Source organism: Anabrus simplex, chromosome 1 (genome assembly GCF_040414725.1).
Source record: "Anabrus simplex isolate iqAnaSimp1 chromosome 1, ASM4041472v1, whole genome shotgun sequence".
Lineage (NCBI taxonomy): Eukaryota > Metazoa > Arthropoda > Insecta > Orthoptera > Tettigoniidae > Anabrus > Anabrus simplex.
The window spans coordinates 5,574,941-5,595,662 of record NC_090265.1 but is presented as its reverse complement, the minus strand read 5'-3'; the positions used below and the strand labels follow the sequence as shown (position 1 = coordinate 5,595,662).

The following is a 20,722-nucleotide window of genomic DNA, read 5'->3' as shown; positions in this document are numbered from 1 at the left end:
GTGACCCCAGCTGGAGAGACAGAACGGTTTAGGAATAAGACTGGACTAAGACAGGGGAGTGTGCCGTCATCCCTTTGTTTAGTATGGTCATGGACAAAATGGTTAATGAAACAAAGGAAGCCTATGGAGATAAAGGGATCAGGAAACTGCTATTTGTGACTAGGGAAAACACAGCTAAGAATTGCAACAACAGGTAGATGTACTGAACGAAAAATTGAAAAGTATGGCATGAAAATCAGTACAGAGAAAAGCAAGATTATGCTGATGTCAAGAAAAGGGCACTGTGAAAACTGGAAGTCAAAGTCTGGAAATTGTGGAGAGCTTGAAATACCTAGGAAGTGAATTAGTGCAACATACTACAGTACAGCCGAGTAATACATTATACCAAAGTGTAAGAAATCACGTTTGGAGCAAAGAAGTATCAAAGAAAAGTACAGTAAAGAGACAATGTTCAAATTGTACTATGTACCCGTACTGACTTATGCAGCTGAGACTTGGACTTTGACTATCAGGCAAAGAGAGTGGAATTCAAGCCAGTCTGATGAAACTCCTAAGAAGTATGATAGGAAAGACAGGGAAATACAGAGTAAGAAATGAAGATATTAGGAAGGAAGCTGGGATAGGAATGCTAAATGGGAGTGTTGAAAAGAATAAACTGAGGTGGTTTGGTCTGTAAAGAGGGTGGAGGAGAATAGAATTCCAAGACAGATGCCGGAGGCAAAGTGCGAGGGCAAGAGAGCAAGAGGAAGACCTAGAAAAAGGTGGATTGAACCAGTGAAGAGCGGCATAAGAAGAAGAAATTTAGACTGGGAGAAGATCGTGGAAGCGGGATGATGGTAGGAGAGGAAGATGGAGACGTGCCAGTTCCGGCAGGAACTTGACAAGGGGAAATGGTGATGATGATGATGATGACTGAGCACATCGAAGCTGTGAAATGTGTGGTCGTGCACAGTGAGAATAGTTACGATTGTAAAAGAGTGCGTAATGCGACAGAACTGTGAAAGCAGATACAGACAGCAGACTAGGGCAACTCTTTGCCTGTGTAGTTGTGTAAGTAACTATTTGGTACTCAATACATCTTACATTAAACATTACAGGTAGTGTGTTTATTTAACAACCCACCTTCACCTTAACATATGGTTATCTTGTTACATTTTAAGATACTTACCTAAATCACAGAGGACCTACAAAATACAATGGAACAAGTAACGTGAACACCCTCTAACGGAATGGAATGTCTTTTTATTTTTATGATTTCTTTTGATATTCACTCATTTACACGTTTTACTAAAAAAATTACAAGTCTTTTATGAGAAATATATTTCAAGTTGTTTGGCGGAAGAACTTCGAATGTAAGTGTGATCCTGAGCTCCTGATAGTTCTTGTTCATAGACACAGAAGCGCTCGTTTACGTTGAAGCGGTATAAATATTAGCACACAAAACACTTTGGCTTGTGACTGATCTGTTCAGTCGTAGGTCTTCAGTGAGAAATGTTGGTCGATTGATGTCACCTTCCGAGCTGTATTCTGAGGGAGGCGACCAGCGCCAAGCATGTGACGAGGTGTTGGATGCATCTGGAGGGCGACGAGGAACTCTTGCTGCCGTGTTGCATCGCCGCTGGCTCCTCGCCTGGAACAAACAAAACATGAATGTTATAGTAATACAGAAGTGTTCGATACACCTGGAAAGCGATGAATAACTCTTGCTAGCGTGTTGCAATGCCACAGCCTCCTCCCCTGAAACACACAAAGCATTTTATAGGATCAGAAACACTTTCAAATGATTGAGGTCATAAAAGTGAGGTATTTAAGGAGTTTGGTTTTTGTTAAAGCTTCCAAGTGTGGTCATTTAAAAAATGTCCTAGCTATCTTTCTGCCGCTATATGTACAAGGTTTTAACTGTCTAAATAATATTATTAAGCCTGTAGAAAAACTCCATGAAATTGCAGTCAGAACAGGACTCCAAATCTCTTATGCAAAGGAAAAGTATATGGAAGGGACTAGATCAGGTTTCAACCGTTAATAGCCAAATATGGAAATATCACTTTAGTAGACAAATTTAAGTATCTAGGGAAAATTATTGAACAAGCAGGGTTAAATCAGCAAGCTAACTAAGAACGACAAAACTTAAAAGAGCGAACAAAATTCTTTGGAACAGGTACAACAAATGAACTACGTGAAAAAGGGCAAAATTACGATATTATAACACAGTAGATAAAACAGAAGCTCTTTATGCTGCTGAAACTATTACAACTGGTTTCTCGTCTCGAATAAAGGTGATCGAAACACAAGAAAGAATAGTCCTCAGAAAAATCTCAGCACCAAACTGTAAATAGAATTTGTAAGAAAAAGAAATCACATGAAATATATCAAGTTAAAGAAAGAATCACAGATACTATCAGGAAACGGCGATTACAATTTCATGGTATAATAATGAATAAAGGATAGTAACAGGCTCACAAAGTAATTCATACTTAGTCTTATCGAGGAAAAATCACAATAATTGGCTAAAAGAAATCAGTGAAGACCTGAATGAATTAGGCATTAGTGAGAAACCATTCAAGAGAGAATAAAATTCAGAACTTTAATTCATAAACGCACATTTTCTGCAAAGCCCACCAGACTAAATACAGGATGGACTGAACAACGTGAAAAGGAACACAGCGAGAGGATGAAGATAAATTGGGAAAAGAAGAAGGGAAAGCAAATAAAGTGCTAGTAAGTCCAAACATGCTCCTCATTTTAAAAAAATGATATTTATTCGAGGCGTCGACCCCTGTGGATCTTTTGCCACTACTTGCACCATATAATATGAACCTGCCTGTAATTGGAATATCTGAAGTGTAGAGTGTTGTATGTGAGGAAAGGAACGTTAAGTATGGCAGAAACACCCAATCCCCAGGCCAGGGATATTAATCATTTACGTGACAGGGGGACGCGGTGACCACTACATCGCGGGGCCGGACAACTTGCTCCTTACTTGGGCATGAAGAATAAAATAATAACAACAATGATAACAATAATTGTACTGGAGATACAGCCGCTGCGTGAATTTAAAGTGAGCGCCTTTTAGAAGGCCATCTGTAACGTGTACTTCAAAGTGTGCCCTGGACGAAGTCTGAACGTTTATCGTCAAGATGTTTCTACTGTCTACGTATGTGCCCCTTAGGGGGGCGAGATGAACAATTCATTTTCAAATAAATTTGTCACTGAGAGGAGAACTGTAATGTTGCAAATTCTTTTTTGTGTTCTTAGATTGCTAGCACTGCTATCCATTCCATCTTCGTCTTCTTTTTCTAAATTTTCGACCTATAAGGAATTGTGTACGTTTATTTAATCAGCCAACGGGATTCGTGGCTGTGTCCAATGCTTCGGTCCAGTGAGTTCTCGAACCATCCTCTCCGCTATAAAAGCTGGGACCTTTCGGGCCATGTTGCCTTTTTGAACGCTCTAGTCAAGAGGTTTAGAATGTGTTCACAGAGGAGGCATGGGGCAAGCATTGGCCAATTTCGGAAGGCGCACCAGCTCAAGGTAATGGCAGACGTCTTGTAATCATGGAATAGTCTCAGAAAGCTAACTTGGGCGGAAGGTTTCCATATTCCTTCTTAATGTAAAATTCAATCTTGCTATATAGATTTTCAACCAAGTCTAAAGTGCTTAGTCTAACTTAGGCAATGAAGAGTGTGAACGCTCTTTTGTTCCCCTTTTACTAGGTATTGGGGGGCTACAATTTTGTAAACTTAAAATGTATCTCTTCCTTTTTGTAATTCAAAATTTTCTCTACATCTAATCACCTCCGTAGTATAGGCTCTTCCTCTGTAACTTCGAGCCGTAAGTCCACATAGGTTTTAAGAATTTTCAAGTGAACTTCGAAGGAGTACAAGCGTTCGCCTCCTAACATCTCGATTTATGGCAAATAACTTTAACCTTTTCCTTTTCATTAAAGCCATGTAGAATGGGCACTTATTGCCTCTGTTAAAGTTAACTGCTCTTATCTAATTTCTATTTAAATGTAACTTTCTCTGTTGCGCGGAAAAGACAGTGAATACATTTAGTTTTTTCTAAAAGTTAGACTGTGCCTTGGCGAGACTTGAATCTTGTAAATTTTGGAGAATAATGTCCTAATTAATTGTATAGAGCAATGAAACTCTTTTGAATGTGATAAATTTTGGAGCCCAGCCTCCTAACTTGTAATATATTGGAGCAGTAGTGCTCAACGTTTGAGCTACCTAACTCCTCTTTTAAAAACCATTATGTCTATTGTACCTGATTTGAATATCTATTGGAATAAGATCTGAAGAGCTCCCCTCATGTCTATCGAATTGTTATTTGTTATTGTTTAACAAACTTTAAAATCTGAAAAGAAAACAAAAAGAAAATAAATAAAATTTCAAATTTGGGAGTTTTTAATTAAGATTAGATTCTTTCTCTCTCGACCCATTCATGCCCGCACCTTCTTACACCTCTATAGGGACCGTGCGCGCACGAGATTTTTAGTAGCTAGCGCCCCTAACGGAAACAGCTGCAGTCGTTTGATGGGGCACTCACGAGACCTTTGATAGTGCAGTTCATTGCAACCAGGCAGTAAGCTTTAACTTGTGATTGTAAAATAAAGAGGTAAAGCCAGACAATAATGATTTCGACAGTAGCAGCGACCGGTACAATTTATGTAGGGTTTCAGACAGTGCAACACTCCGATTACTTCCGGGAATCCACGCTAAAGAAAGATGAAGATCTAAATAGCAGTAACCATGTCTTTGACGTGAAGGAAAGTTTAGGGCAATAAATATACGGCAAGTGTCTAAGGGAAAAGAGTATTAATCAGCCACCATACAACGTTGAAATTAAGTTATTTACTATATTTTATTCCTACTTCGGGAAATTGTTAATTAATTATTTATTCACAATAACTTTAGTTATACACTAATGAATCATTGCGCGGGGCCATTGCATACACTGAGTCTTAAAAGAGTTATAATCATGAATTTAAAGTCAGATGCCTTTCCTGAAACACAATTCTTTCAACTGAAAATCGCACTTCAGTGACACTGGGATTCAAACCACGGTCACTAAAGTCAGAGGCTAGCAGCTAAGCTAAAATAGGGAAAGCAAGCCAGTTTTTCTCAGTTATTCTACTATTACAAAGGAGGTAGCGAGCGGCTTGCCTCAATTCCCGGTGACTGTGGTTGAAATTCCAGCAGATTTTCAGTTTATAAGTAATGAGTGAGGAAGGGCAACCGACGTGCAATTCATGGCGACAATTTCTTCTTGAGTGTACTTCCTCTGCGCAGGCGGGATAAGCTGTGAATGATGATGAGATGGTTCAAATATTGTTGTTGTTTGAGTCATCAGTCCAAGGACTGGTTTGATGCAGCTCTCCATGCCACTCTATCCTGTGCTAACCTTTTCATTTCTTCGTAACTACTGCATCTTACATCTGCTCTAATCTGCTTATCATATTCATACCTTGGTCTACCCCTACCGTTCTTACTACCTACACTTCCTTCAAAAAACCAACTGAACAAGTCCTGGGTGTCTTAAGATGTGTCCCATCATTCTATCTCTTCTTCTCGTCAAATTTAGCCAATTCGATCTCCTTTCGCCAATTCAATTCATTATCTCTTCATTTGTGATTCGATCTATCCATCTCACCTTCAGCATTCTTCTGTAACACCACATTTCAAAAGCTTCTATTCTCTTTCTTTCTGAGATAGTTATCGTCCATGTTTCACTTCCATACAATGCCACGCTCCACACAAAGTCTTCAAAAACATCTTTCTAATTCTTATATCGATGTTTGAAGTGAGCAAATTTCTTTTCTTAAGAAAGCTCTTTATTGCTTGTCACATTTACCTCTTTATTTTCCACACTGACGTACTTACAGTGACAAAGATACATTGTATTCGGTCCCAAACGCTTTCAGGGGTTGAAGAGACATTGCTTTCTCTGTTTTGGCCAATGTTGAGAGGCTCACCATGCTGTAAAATCCATCTTATGTCTCATAATAAAGCAGGGTGAATAAAACGAGGCTAGTTCATTTTAATCTGAAGTAGAAGTCCCCTTCAATAAATGTTAATGTCAATTCCTTGCTGGGAGATGAGTGAAAGTTTGTTTGCTTTTACTCCTTCGACTCTCCATTCTTTCAGTTAACACCGACATAAACTAACTGGAGCGCTGGCCAGCAGCTTACCCCATCAAAGGTTTTCTGAGGTAGTCGCAAGAGCGCACCACTCGCCATTCGCACGGTCCCTATACTCCACGGTATTTCCGAAATAATAATAGTATTAATAATAATTCATTGTAAATCAAAATGGGTGGACTTCAGCCTTTATTCTTTCATAAAAAAAAGACGCGCTGAGACAATGTGCCTTACAACTTGAACGAATGTACGGTAAAACGGAAAGCAAGCCAGCAGGAAGCAATTTTGAGAAACAATTGACTCCTAAGAAGTAAAATAATATATTGCTTATTGTTGGTAATTGTTGGTAAGTGAATCTAAAAGAATTTCTTCACGTTTTGAAAGCAATCACATATTCCTATCTGCTACAAGACAGAAATATGATCGTTTTGAATATTACCTGGCTTATACAGAGTGCATCAGAACTATAATCACAAAGAATTCATGGATGCTTTTCGTATTATGAGAACAATGGTGCAACCTAACTAGCACAGAAAAATAAGTTGCAGAATACAAATTGACGAACTTGCCGTATTTACTGCCTGTTTCTGACATTGCTTGGTGCGAAAGCACAAGTTTGTCGTTCGTTTTGGATAGTCGCTCACCAGTTCAAGTAGGCAGTGCGATTGCTATGCCAGTCCGGTAGACAGAGGAGATGAGAATACAGGCATACACACCACACATCATGAACAGAGTGACAAAGACACTACTACACAGTGGTGATGTAGGGGGAGGGCGTTTTGAACATCAAACCACAGGGCGTATTGTTTGCTTCGTTCATTTGCAATGTTGCGAGTGAAGGTATACGGGGCGGCAGTGTTGCATTTTCGAGCATGTTAAATAATAAAGAAAATGTTACTGCGGCTAACAGACTAGAGGAGAAACGATCTGATGCACTGACAAGTGTGTCTTAATTACCGTGATTTCTTGTATTATGTGTGCAGTTACGGCTGTTTAATACACGAAGACACAAGGACAAACCTGTGGGAGTCGAACGAGGAAACTTGTGAATACGAGTCTCTGACTCCATCATGCGCGTGACTTCCTCTCCATCCCCTTCTCATCCCTTAAGCACGGCAGCATACGGTGAGTTCTTCAGTTCGAATCTCCCGTCCGGATGTAACAGATTAAACTCATTTTGTTCCAACGAAACATTTTCTCCGCTAATCCCATTGCATCATCCTTCTTAACATTACACGAAGAGCATCCCTGATTGTTTTGTTTTGTTGTATATTTTGTCGTATTCACAAAGGCATACACGAGATGCTATCAGCAATGTGCACTGTTGTATTTACAAATTATATACACATTAACAGTAACACATCAAAATTTAATGAACGGCCATCTTGAACTCCATCGACTGCAGATTATCATGTCAACCAACTACGGAACACTTCACAAGATCACATGTGGTGCTAACAGAACATTACCACTTCAATGGCGAAACCCAACATGTGTTCTCATACTTAACTAGACTAACGACTGTCACAACAACTCGACTAAACAACCCAATACTGTCCTTTATATACCTTGCCTGGCCAGACTTCCAGAAAAGTATGACACAACATGGTTTCACATATCTTCTCCAGTCTCCAATAAACTATATACCAATGAATAGAACATACCGCAAAACTCGAGTGACATCAGGACAAATGTGCGTTGTTCTAGACTCTTAATCTGCGTTGCACAACATTATATCAGATTTATACATAATATTTACAGATAATAATAAATTATATACTATTAATTACGTGTCCTTAGATTAAATGAAGTCGTAATTAATAAACATACGGCAACAGTACTGTGACATAACCTCACATGTTCTGTTACAACAGACAAATAATAAATGAGACGACTATGATTTATACCAAATAAAGTCCGTACTGGAAACCTGTCGTACATAACTACCTAGAAAATAATAATAATAATAATAATAATAATAATAATAATAATAATAATAATAATAATAATAATAATAATAATAATAATAATAATAATATCACTCAATACTGATCTGCATTTAGGGCAGTCGCCCAGGTGGCAGATTCCCTATCTGTTGCATTCCTAGCCTTTTCCGAAATGATTTCAAAGAAATTGGAAATTTATTGAACGTCTCCCTTGGTAAGTTATTCCAATCCCTAACTCCCTTTCCTATAAATGAATATTTGCCCCAGTTTGTCCTCTTGAATTCCAACTTTATATTCATATTGTGATCTTTCCTACTTTTATAAACGCCATTCAAACTTATTCGTCTACTAATGTCATTCCACGCCATCTCTCCGCTGACAGCTCGGAACATACCACTTAGTCGAGCAGCTCTCCTTCTTTCTCTCAATTCTTCCCAACCCAAACTTTGCAACATTTTTGTAACGCTACTCTTTTGTCGGAAATCACGCAGAACAAATCGAGCTGCTTTTCTTTGGATTTTTTCCAGTTCCTGAATCAAGTAATCCTGGTGAGGGTCCCATACACTGGAACCATACTCCAGTTGGGGTCTAACCAGAGACTTATATGCCCTCTCCTTTACATCCTTACTACAACCCCTAAACACCCTCATAACCATGTGCAGAGATCGGTACCCTTTATTTACAATCCCATTTATGTGATTACCCCAATGAAGTTCTTTCCTTATATTAACACCTAGACACTTACAATGATCCCCAAAAGGAACTTTCACCCCATCAACGCAGTAATTAAAACTGAGAGGACTTTTCCTATTTGTGAAACTCACAACCTGACTTTTAAACCCGTTTATCAACATACCATTGCCTGCTGTCCATCTCACAACATTTTCGAGGTCACGCTGCAGTTGCTCACAATCTTGTAACTTATTTATCACTCTATAGAGAATAACATCATCCGCAAAAAGCCTTACCTCCGATTCCACTCCTTTACTCATATCATTTATATATATAAGAAAACATAAAGGTCCGATAATACTGCCTTGAGGAACTCCCCTCTTAATTATTGCAGGGTCAGATAAAGCTTCACCTACCCTAATTCTCTGAGATCTATTTTCTAGAAATATAGCAACCCATTCAGTCACTCTTTTGTCTAGTCCAATTGCACTCATTTTTGCCAGTAGTCTCCCATGATCCACCCTATCAAATGCTTTAGACATGTCAATCGCGATACAGTCCATCTGACCTCCAGAATCCAAGATATCTGCTATATCTTGCTGGAATCCTACAAGTTGAGCTTCAGTGGAATAACCCTTCCTAAAACCGAATTGCCTTCTATCGAACCAGTTATTAATTTCGCAAACATGTCTAATATAATCAGAAAGAATGCCTTCCCAAAGCTTACATACAATGCATGTCAAACTTACTGGCCTGTAATTTTCAGCTTTATGTCTATCACCCTTTCCTTTATACACAGGGGCTACTATAGCAACTCTCCATTCATCTGGTATAGCTCCTCCGACCAAACAATAATCAAATAAGTACTTCAGATATGGTACTATATCCCAACCCATTGTCTTTAGTATATCCCCAGAAATCTGATCAATTCCAGCCGCTTTTCTAGTTTTCAACTTGTGTATCTTATTGTAAATGTCATTGTTACCATATGTAAATTTTATTATTTCTTTGGCCTTAGTCTCCTCCTCTATCTGGACATTATCCTTGTAACCAACAATCTTTACATACTGCTGACTGAATACTTCTGCCTTTTGAAGATCCTCACATACACACTCCCCTTGTTCATTAATTATTCCTGGAATGTCCTTCTTGGAACCTGTTTCTGCCTTAAAATACCTATACATACCCTTCCATTTTTCACTAAAATTCGTATGACTGCCAATTATGCTTGCCATCATGTTATCCTTAGCTGCCTTCTTTGCTAGATTCAATTTTCTAGTAAGTTCCTTCAATTTATCCTTACTTCCACAGCCATTTCTAACTCTATTTCTTTCCAGTCTGCACCTCCTTCTTAGTCTCTTTATTTCTCTATTATAATAAGGTGGGTATTTACCATTCCTTACCACCCTTAATGGTACAAACCTGTTTTCGCATTCCACAACAATTTCTTTAAACCCATCCCAGAGTCTGTTTACATTTTTATTTACCGTTTTCCACCGATCTTAATTACTTTTTAGAAACTGCCTCATACCTGCTTTATTAGCCATATGGTACTGCCTAACAGTCCTACTTTTAAGACCTTCCTTTCTATCACATTTATTTTTAACTACCACAAAAACAGCTTCATGATCACTAATACCATCTATTACTTCAGTTTCCCTATAGAGCTCATCTGGTTTTATCAGCACGACATCCAGGATATTTTTCCCTCTGGTTGGTTTAATCACTTTCTTAATCAGCTGTCCTTCCCATATTAACGTATTTGCCATTTGTTGGTCATGCTTCCTGTCGTTCGCATTTCCTTCCCAATTGACATCTGGCAAATTCAGATCTCCCGCTACAATCACATTTCTTTCCATGTCGTTTCCCACATAGCTGACTATCCTATCAAATAATTCCGAATCCGCGTCAGTGCTACCCTTTCCCGGTCTGTACACTCAAAATATATCAAGTTGCCTATTATCTTTAGAAATGAGCCTTACACCTAGAATTTCATGTGTCTCATCTTTAACTTTTTCGTAGCTTACAAATTCTTCTTTCACCAGAATGAACTCTCCCCCTCCCACTCTTTCTACCCTATCTCTACGATACACACTCCAGTGCCGTGAGAAAATTTCTGTATCCATTATATCATTTCTCAGCCATGATTCAACTCCTATTACAATATCTGGTAAATATATATCTATTAAATTACTTAATTCTATTCCTTTCCTTACAATACTTCTACAGTTCAACACTAACAATTTTATGTCATCCCTACTTGATTTCCAGTTCCCTGTTCCCTTATCACCGCTCCCTTGGCCATCCCGTTTCCCTGAATGTACCTCCCTATTACCCTTCCAAACAAATTTCCTAACTTATACGTACCACTGCAGTTTAAATGAAGGCCATCTGAGCGCAGATCCCTATCTCCTACCCACCCATTAGGATCTAGAAATTTCACTCCCAGTTTCCCACATACCCACTCCATAGTCTCATTTAAATCCCCAATCACCCGCCAGTCAGTATCCCTTCTACACAGTATTCCACTAATAACAATCTCCGCTTTCTTAAACTTCACCCGTGCTGCATCTACCAGTTCCCACACATCTCCAACTATGTTGGTACTTATATCAGCTTGCCTTACGTTGTTGGTACCAACGTGAAACACTACCACCTTCTCCTTCCCCTCCTCCCTCTCTTCTACTTTCCTCAACATCTGCCTCAACCTAATTCCTGGATAACACTCTACTCTATAATAATAATAATAATAATAATAATAATAATAATAATAATAATAATAATAATAATAATAATAATAATAATAATAATAATAATAATAATAATAATAATAATAATAATAATAATACCCGATAATCGAGCTCCATATTTTCACTATTTACTCATGGGTTCAGATAATTATTTCCGAGTTATACTAGTCCATTACACACTTCAATCAATTTCTGATAAAGACTGTATAACTCACCGTATAAGATCTTCCGACATCACTGAATTAACTAAGAATCTCTACCATCCTCTATATGTCACTAAACCCGTAGCCTAGTTTGGTTCCACAACTGTGATAATTAACTCACTAAAATCTTAGTCTAACCATCGTTGCTTTCGTCTCCCTCTACGTTTCTTACCATCGATTACCCTGCTCATTATTCTCCTCAATTTGCGCCACATGACCTCTGGATCGAAGCCGATGAATTCGTACAGCTTCCTGTGTAAAAAAATGTTACATGTTTACAATAAATAACGTACTTCATAACTAGTCTTGCCTGCTATCAAGCTAACTAGTTAGTATTGAAATTATTGAACGAGATTAGTACATTAATTTGCAGGCTGACCAATGTCAAACCGATAACTTAATTGAATGAAAAGCATCGATAACAGAAAATGCTAGAGTTAATTGAAAATTACAAGAACAGATATTAAGTTTAAGTAAGAAGAATTAAGCGAAAAAGTACAAATATGTAATGGATTAGATTAGAAGTTCTTAAAGAGGAGAAATTTATAGCACTCAAATACAAAATGCTATTGACTAAATTCTTTTAATGAAGATTGAGCTGAACTTCTTTTCCTGGGGGAGTACTCTAAATTTCACACCTTCAAGAGTTTTGAATTTAGGGACGGCGACGAGGTGTGGTACGCCGGGGCGAGGTTTGAGGAGGCGAGCGAGATGGTTCAACTCGATGGTGGCGGCCATAGAGGTTTATCCCGTGTCGATGAGGCGTTGAGCGTCTTCGGAAGTTGGAAGATGGACTCTGACTAAGAAGGTCGGACCATGCGAAACGCTCTTCGCACGGGCAGTCCTGACTGGCGGAGTTCCTAGGTGATGACGTCAGCTGGTATACTTGGTTCCACACCGCGAACGACGCAGCTATACAGGATATTACGTTCCGAAGGTGGTGGCGTCGATGGTGGACGTAACATACTTCCAGGTCTAATAGTTCCCTCGACAGGTGGCTGAAGAGATGTGTTCTGGGTAAGTGCTAGATCAGGGGTGGGAGGGATGGGGAGAGAATACATCATAAGGGGGATAAAATGGGACATCGTTGTGGTGGTAAAAGGAGTGTTGAGTGAGGTGTGCGCAGAGGTGGTAGTGGTGGTGGTAGTAACGGGGGTGGTGTAACTAGAGGATGCGTGTGCTGGTGGTGAGAGGTATGGAGGGTTTGCGATGGGGGAAGCGGCTGTAGCGGGCGCGTTGCCCATGAGCTGCACGAAGACGTTGGAAGGAGTAGATTCCACACGGTGAAGGCGATGTTGGGTGAACACACCATTGTCGTGAATGTTGAAGTAGGCATCTGCAGAGTCGATATACAGAAGTACATCCGGTGATGGTGCGGGGCCGTCGTAGAGTCGTGCGACACTATGGACGCCGAGGATGCGCAAATCGGTCTGAATGGCTTCGTCGGAGATCGCAAGGTCAACATCAGGGACTCTACAGGTATAATACATGGCGGTAAGGCTGACTTCCAACTTGGTGTCTGGCCGATATGCTTTGTTGGGTCGACTGGGTGCGATGTTAGAGTTGCTGCGTCAACCGGCCGAATCAAAAATAGTTTGGGATGAGGTAATGGAGAAGACAGTCCACTGTAGAGATAGACGACGAAGGCGTGTTGTCAAGAAGTTCCCGTGAGTCGCCGATGAGTGAGCACTAACGAGCCAGGAGCTGGCGTTTTGTAAAAGTAGAGAAAGTTCTCGAAGGGGAGAATGAATATTGTTCTGAAAAACTAACAATAAAATTACTACAGAGAATAACAAATGAGTAACAAAAAATACAAAATTAATACGAAAAATTTTCCTGAAGGATTATTAGTGATAATAATACATAAATAATTCAAATAACTACACTGACTGACAGAGCAAATGCAACACCAAGAAGGAGTGGTCAGAACTTTATGCCAATTGCAGGGTAGACTGACGTCACTGAGGTATGCTCATGATGTGAAATGCGCCGCTGTGCTGCGCACGTAGCGAACGATAAATGGGACACGGCGTTGGCGAATGGCCCACTTCGTACCGTGATTTCTCAGCCGACAGTCATTGTAGAACGTGTTGTCGTGTGCCACAGGACACGTGTATAGCTAAGAATGCCAGGCCGCCGTCAACGGAGGCATTTCCAGCAGACAGACGACTTTACGAGGGGTATGGTGATCGGGCTGAGAAGGGCAGGTTGGTCGCTTCGTCAAATCGCAGCCGATACCCATAGGGATGTGTCCACGGTGCAGCGCCTGTGGCGAAGATGGTTGGCGCAGGGACATGTGGCACGTGCGAGGGGTCCAGGCGCAGCCCGAGTGACGTCAGCACGCGAGGATCGGCGCACCCGCTACCAAGCGGTGGCAGCCCCGCACGCCACGTCAACCGCCATTCTTCAGCATGTGCAAGACACCCTGACTGTTCCAATATCGACCAGAACAATTTCCCGTCGATTGGTTGAAGGAGGCCTGCACTCCCGGCGTCCGCTCAGAAGACTACCATTGACTCCACAGCATAGACGTGCACGCCTGGCATGGTGCCGGGCTAGAGCGACTTGGATGAGGGAATGGCGGAACGTCGTGTTCTCCGACGAGTCACGCTTCTGTTCTGTCAGTGATAGTCACCGCAGACGAGTGTGGCGTCGGCGTGGAGAAAGGTCAAATCCGGCAGTAACTGTGGAGCGCCCTACCGCTAGACAACGCGGCATCATGGTTTGGGGCGCTATTGCGTATGATTCCACGTCACCTCTAGTGCGTATTCAAGGCACGTTAAATGCCCACCGCTACGTGCAGCATGTGCTGCGCCCGGTGGCACTCCCGTCCCTTCAGGGGCTGTCCAATGCTCTGTTTCAGCAGGATAATGCCCGCCCACACACTGCTCGCATCTCCCAACAGGCTCTACGAGGTGTACAGATGCTTCTGTGGCCAGCGTACTCTCCGGATCTCTCACCAGTCGAACACGTGTGGGATCTCATTGGACGCCGTTTGCAAACTCTGCTCCAGCCTCGTACGGACGACCAACTGTGGCAAATGGTTGACAGAGAATGGAGAAACATCCCTCAGGACACCATCCGCACTCTTATTGACTCTGTACCTCGACGTGTTTCTGCGTGCATCGCCGCTCGCGGTGGTCCTACATCCTACTGAGTCGATGCCGTGCGCATTGTGTAACCTGCATATCGGTTTGAAATAAACATCAATTATTCTTCCGTGCCGTCTCTGTTTTTTCCCCAACTTTCATCCCTTTCGAACCACTCCTTCTTGGTGTTGCATTTGCTCTGTCAGTCAATGTAAAATAATAAATTACCTAGGATAACCAATCAAAACATAGAAAGCAGCGGAAGGATACTCTATCGGTACCCTGTTGAAATTGTTAGGATTTCTACTTATTTGCACAGCTTCCCGTATAATCCTGGACCTGTAGTGTCTAGTGTGGGTAAGAGCTCGAGCATCTTGGAACATGACATCATGACCCGACAATAGAGCGTGCTCAGCTATTGCCGATTTGTCTGGCTAGTTGAGGATTTCCGTAGGTAGTTCCCTTCACTATTGTTATTTCGTTTCGATGTTTTCCAAATTCCTACGTTCCTCACGACCAGATGTTTTTCATTCCAGGCTTGTATCAATGTCATACTTTATATGTGTGTACACCTGTTATGTGACTCCCTATCCGGCAGATTTTGATGGTTCGGTCAACTTCCGCGTCGAACGCTAGCGCTGAACCGCGTCCGGTGACCCATCTGGTGAGGAATGAACGTACCACTTCCACTTCAATTATAACGTCTAAATCAAGGTTCTTAAACACTACTAATCCCAAACCCCATTCTTTGGGAAGTTTTTCTCACGAACAGTCGAGATTTCCTTCTTAAGATGCAGAGCAAGTTTCTCTGAGAAACATAAAGAATTTCACCTTACTTTTGACACGGCATAAGCCCAAAAGTCTATAAGTACGTGCCGTGAAAGCATCAATGGCAAAAATACCCACAATGATAATCAATTGACTGAATTTATCAATTTTACGATGGCTAGCGTCACATGAACATTAGGCATCAAGCTCATAATGCGACAGTATCCTTGCACGCATTCTTGATTTCTAATTGAAACCCACACAAAAAATAAACTGAAGCTGAGAAATTGAAGTGTGTGAGCTGTGAGTAGTATTCACTTCCTGGTCAATAACTTTCTCAATCTAGAACCTAATTCTTATTTATAAGTTTATTTAGTTATTTCATGATAATGTTATTCCAATGAGGTATGCCATTTCTAATAATTAGATGGCGTGCAAAAGCCTTGATAAATTTCTAAACCTCTCTGAAGTGTTCATAAGGAGAGAGCATATGACGCTACTGATGGTGCTTCGTCCGTCGGATGTGGACGTGAAACTTTGGTAGGATATCTGTCGACACTAAAAAATACGATAAATAAGCTACTTAATAACTGAGATGTGCCAAAAATACCTACAGAACTGACTCGTGGATATCGGGCATAGCGATGGGCACTGTCCATTTGTGGACTATTCGAAATATTCGATATTTTTATACTATCGAAAATCAGTTCGTATGAAATCGGAAGAATTCCTTGTCTCTCCACTCCACTCTCCTTCGTCCTGCCCAAACAAAAACACATGAATTCTGTGAGGAAATCATCGGATTAAAGAACGAATTGAAATTAATTCTTAATCGTAATATTGCACATAAACCAATTAAAATTTATTACTGCCGGTACTAAAAACAATGAGCAAATTTTGATAAAATTGACCTAAAGAAAATAGTGCAATAACCTTGTACTTCAAAGGGGCTGTTGTTAGATATATTTTACTTCCAAATATAGGCCTATGTAATTACTCTGCATTTTGTACTTTTCCGTTTTCCACATGCCAGTCTCATAAGGTGCATGAAAATTTGTGTTGTATGAGGCATGATCTATTCACCATTCGATTTCGACTTAATTCATGGTTTTATCGGGGATACTAACCCAATTAATTTACGACCCATCTATAAAAGCATATCACACAGGATTGTGACCTAACCTACAAAGTTACTATTTGCAGTCCTTTTCTAAGGATTTTAGGTTATGGTGGCTAACAAATTAAACGTAATAATACAGCTGAAATGGGATACATTTACAAAAATACGGAGAGCTAATTTTTCATTTAAGTGTTAAGTGTGAATATATTAGTTTAATTGTTTTGTTGTATATTAGGGGCACATACTTCAAACACCACTGAAATATCATGTGCTCAATGGGTTTATTTCATTATTTACTTGATCATGGTAGTCATTTTCTTATGACTTCAAGACTAACTTACTTACTTTCAATGCTTTCATTCCCCACCCTGAAGGGGTGGGGCGGGCCACCTAAAGGGTAACGCCCTTTCTCTGGCCAGGGGATTATAAGGGGTTGGGAAGTAGTGAGAGAAGAGGGAGATGGGTAATAGGCGGTATGAATAAGTAAAGGAGGGTAGAATAAAGGACGTGGAGGTTATTTAGAGCTTTGGGGACAGATTTGCAAATACAGACGGGCTATGCGCGAGGTGTGGAGGTTAGAGTGGTGTACTTGGGTGGAGATGAAAGATTAGAATTTGGAGGACAGCAGTGAGATTGCAAAGGGAGGTAGTGAGGAGACGAAGGAGTTCTAACGGCGGAAGGGCTGGAGAGAAGAAACTTGTCGGTGGAAGGGGCGGACAGACTGGTTGACGAGTTTCGAAGGGAGGAGGGGCTGGCCGGGGGCGACGAGACATGTTTGGAGGGGAATGGCGAGGGTTAGGGGTGGTGAACGAGAGGGTTCCACTTTATACCGATGGCGGTAGATAGTTGCTCCGTTGTGAATAAGCTGTTGTACATCGTCGGCAGTTGGAAGGTGTAGTCGGACCAGATGTGTAGGACCGGAGGCTTTCTGGATCCTAGACGCACGGCGGGCGGGGACACCAGCTGCATGAAGTTCCCGGAGTATTTCTCGTGCTGAGATTGTGGGGTCGATGTCGCGAAGTACACAGCTAGGCATAGCTGTGGATGATGGTGGTAGCTGCATGGGCGATGATGGAGACTCGGCAGTTGCTGCGGCGTCATCGTGTGAAGATGGTGGCGAAAGCGGTGCTGCGGGGGAATCCAAGACGTTCGTAGCGGGTTGCTGGGGGATAGGTTGTGCGGGAAGTGAAGTAAGAGGGAGGGATGAAAGCATTATGGACGAAGGATGGCAGGTTGTTACGGTAGTGGGGGGAATATAGGAAGGGGTAGAAACTGAAGCCGTGGTTGTGGTGGTGGTAGTCGTGGGGGAAGTGGGAAAAGGGGGCGATGACTGTTGTTGCGACGTCCCGGGTTGAGAATCAACTTCGGCGAGCAGGGTAGCAGGATCTGCGTTCAGTTGGGCGGAGATGTTCGGAGGAGTAGGCTCCGCTTGGTACAAGCGTTGATAGATAGTAACGTCGGTGTCGAGGAGACGGGCCACATCATCCACTCTAGGGATATACAGAAGAACCTGAGATGACCGTAGTCCAGTAGTGCCGTCCAACAGCCTACAGACATCGTAGATGGGGGCGCCGGTTGAGCGGAGTTCGTAATAGAGGGCAGTATCGATGAGAGCGGGATCAACACCTCTGATAAGACAGGTATGCATGGTGATGTTGGGAAGGCTGACCTCCAACTAGGTGCCAGCCTATATATTTTTCTTGAGGTCGGCGGGGTAGCGAGTATACAGATGAAGGCCACCCGGCCGAGCAAAAGATTTGAAGGTGCTGCGACGGAGTATACGTCCGCTAGCGAAGTCGAAGAAGCTGTCGTGTGTGCTGTGTCAAGACTAAGGGAAACGAATGAAAATAACTTTAAAGGAACTGGAAAGTATCGAATTAAATGCTCCGTAAACGACTTAAAGAAACCGAACGCAAGGCTAGGTTAAGGCGAATCAAAACAATCGAAAGAATATTCTGTAGTTTTCTTGGAGAATTGAATAGTATTAGATTGTGCCCAACACGAAGTCAAGCCCAAGACCAACTAAAATCCCTCAGACAAGGACGAATAGAAATTCATGGTGTGACGACTTCTGCTGGTTGAAACGTTCCTACACTACGCGGCGCTGGTGTAGATAGAAGCTGATAAGTTGTCTTCGAACATGCGATTCTAAATGAGATATCATGTGATTCGGAATGTATCGTTTAAATAAATTGTGTGTTAATTATGCTGATGTTTCAGGACTGTGCTTATGGGCGACTGTGTTTTCCTTCGTTCTGAAAGTAATAAGTGAAAAACACGTAGGAAATATTTTGCATTTAGTAATGATTTAATGGCATTACTTCTGAAATTGGTTCGTCAGTAACTTGACGAATATCTCAGAAGTGTGTGTGTCTATAGAGCTAAGTGACCTTTCATTAACTGGCCACCGGGCGAGTTGGCCGTGCTGTTAGGGGCGCGCAGCTGTGAGCTTGCATCCGGATGAAAGTGGGTTCGAACCCCACTGTTGGCAGCCTTGAAAATGGTTTTCCGTGGTTTCCCATTTTCACAAGAGGCAAATGCTGGGGCTGAAGGCCACGGCCCCTTCCTTACCACTCCTAGAACTTTCCTATCCCATCGTCGCCATAAAACCTATCTGTATCGGTGCGACGTAAAGCAACTAGCATTAAATGACTCCGAAATGTAATTCAGTTGCAATTATCAATTATAATCTTAAAAACCCATGTTCAACTGTTAGTGTACATTAATTGACCCCGAAATGTAATTCAGTTGCAATTATCAATTATAATCCTAGAAACCCATGTTCAACTGTTAGTGTACATTCATTGACCCCGAAATATAATTCAGTTGCAATTATCAATTATAATCCTAGAAACCCATGTTCAACTGTTAGTGTACATTAATTGACCCCGAAATGTAATTCAGTTGCAATTATCAATTATAATCCTAGAAACCCATGTTCAACTGTTAGTGTACATTAATTGACCCCGAAATATAATTCAGTTGCAATTATCAATTATAATCCTAGAAACCCATGTTCAACTGTTAGTGTACATTAATTGACCCCGAAATGTAATTCAGTTGCAATTATAAATTATAACCTTAAAAACCCATGTTCAATTGTAAGTGTGTCCGACTCGTTGGCTGAATGGCCAGCGTACTGGCCTTCGGTTAAGAGGGTCCCGGGTTAGAGTCCCGGCCAGGTCGGGGATTTTAACCTTCATTGGTTAATTCCAATGGCCCGGGGGCTGGGTGTTTGTGCTGTCCCCAACATCCCTGCAACTCACACACCACACATAACACTATCCTCCACCACAATAATACGCAGTTACCTACACATGGCAGATGCCGCCCACCCTCATCAAAGGGTCTGCCTTACAAGGGCTGCATTCGGCTAGAAATAGCCACACGAAATTAAAAAAATTGTTAGTGTACATGCTACTTAATATAAATATATTACAATTCTGCAGACACCCACGTGATTGTTGCGTACCGGTATGGCATGCACATTTAATTCCTATATAACTACTTAAACAATACATTAACATGCTTAGCTTAATGAATCTTGCCAGCACTTCACCCCATCAGTCAGTTAACTGGACACCTTTGACATTTTCCGGGTATGTTTTGCGGTCGTACGAGCTTGAATTTCTTTCCTTACTTCTTTTACTCATAAATACAATCGGCATCGTATTGTAATGGAAAATTAATTTTGGCACCAAGTCCTGAGCAATGTTCAGTACAGAACCCAAGTCCATGAGAAACAGTAATTGGAGGTAAACTATCCAGGCATTCTTGAAATATTTCTCCCCACAATGCTTCTTGTACAGAAAAAAACATAAAAAATTAATTCGATGGGTTAATAGGATAGTTGGGTGAGTTAATATATTCTGATAGACTTGTTAGGACTGAAAACGGACTGCCTTTTGCCTCCTCTGTATTAAATAAAATGGCGTATGGCTTTTAGTTCCTGGAGTGTCCGAGGACAAGTTGGCTGGCCAGATGCAGGTATTTTGATTTGACACCCGTAGACGTCCTGCGTGCCGTGATGAGTAT

The 20,722-nt window shown here is 41.3% G+C and overlaps 1 protein-coding gene across 1 annotated transcript in view; it reads right to left on the bottom strand.

Annotated features, from left to right (window-relative positions):
• Window positions 1–1,310: 1,310 nt before the first annotated feature.
• The window catches only part of LOC136877286 (zwei Ig domain protein zig-8), an 831,749-nt gene continuing 812,337 nt past the window's right edge, over window positions 1,311–20,722 (bottom strand). Inside the window, exon 6 of the mRNA XM_068225724.1 lies at window positions 1,311–1,630. Coding sequence (XP_068081825.1) covers window positions 1,509–1,630 — 122 coding nt within the window. The 3' untranslated portion in view covers window positions 1,311–1,508. The remainder of the gene's footprint in view (window positions 1,631–20,722) is intronic.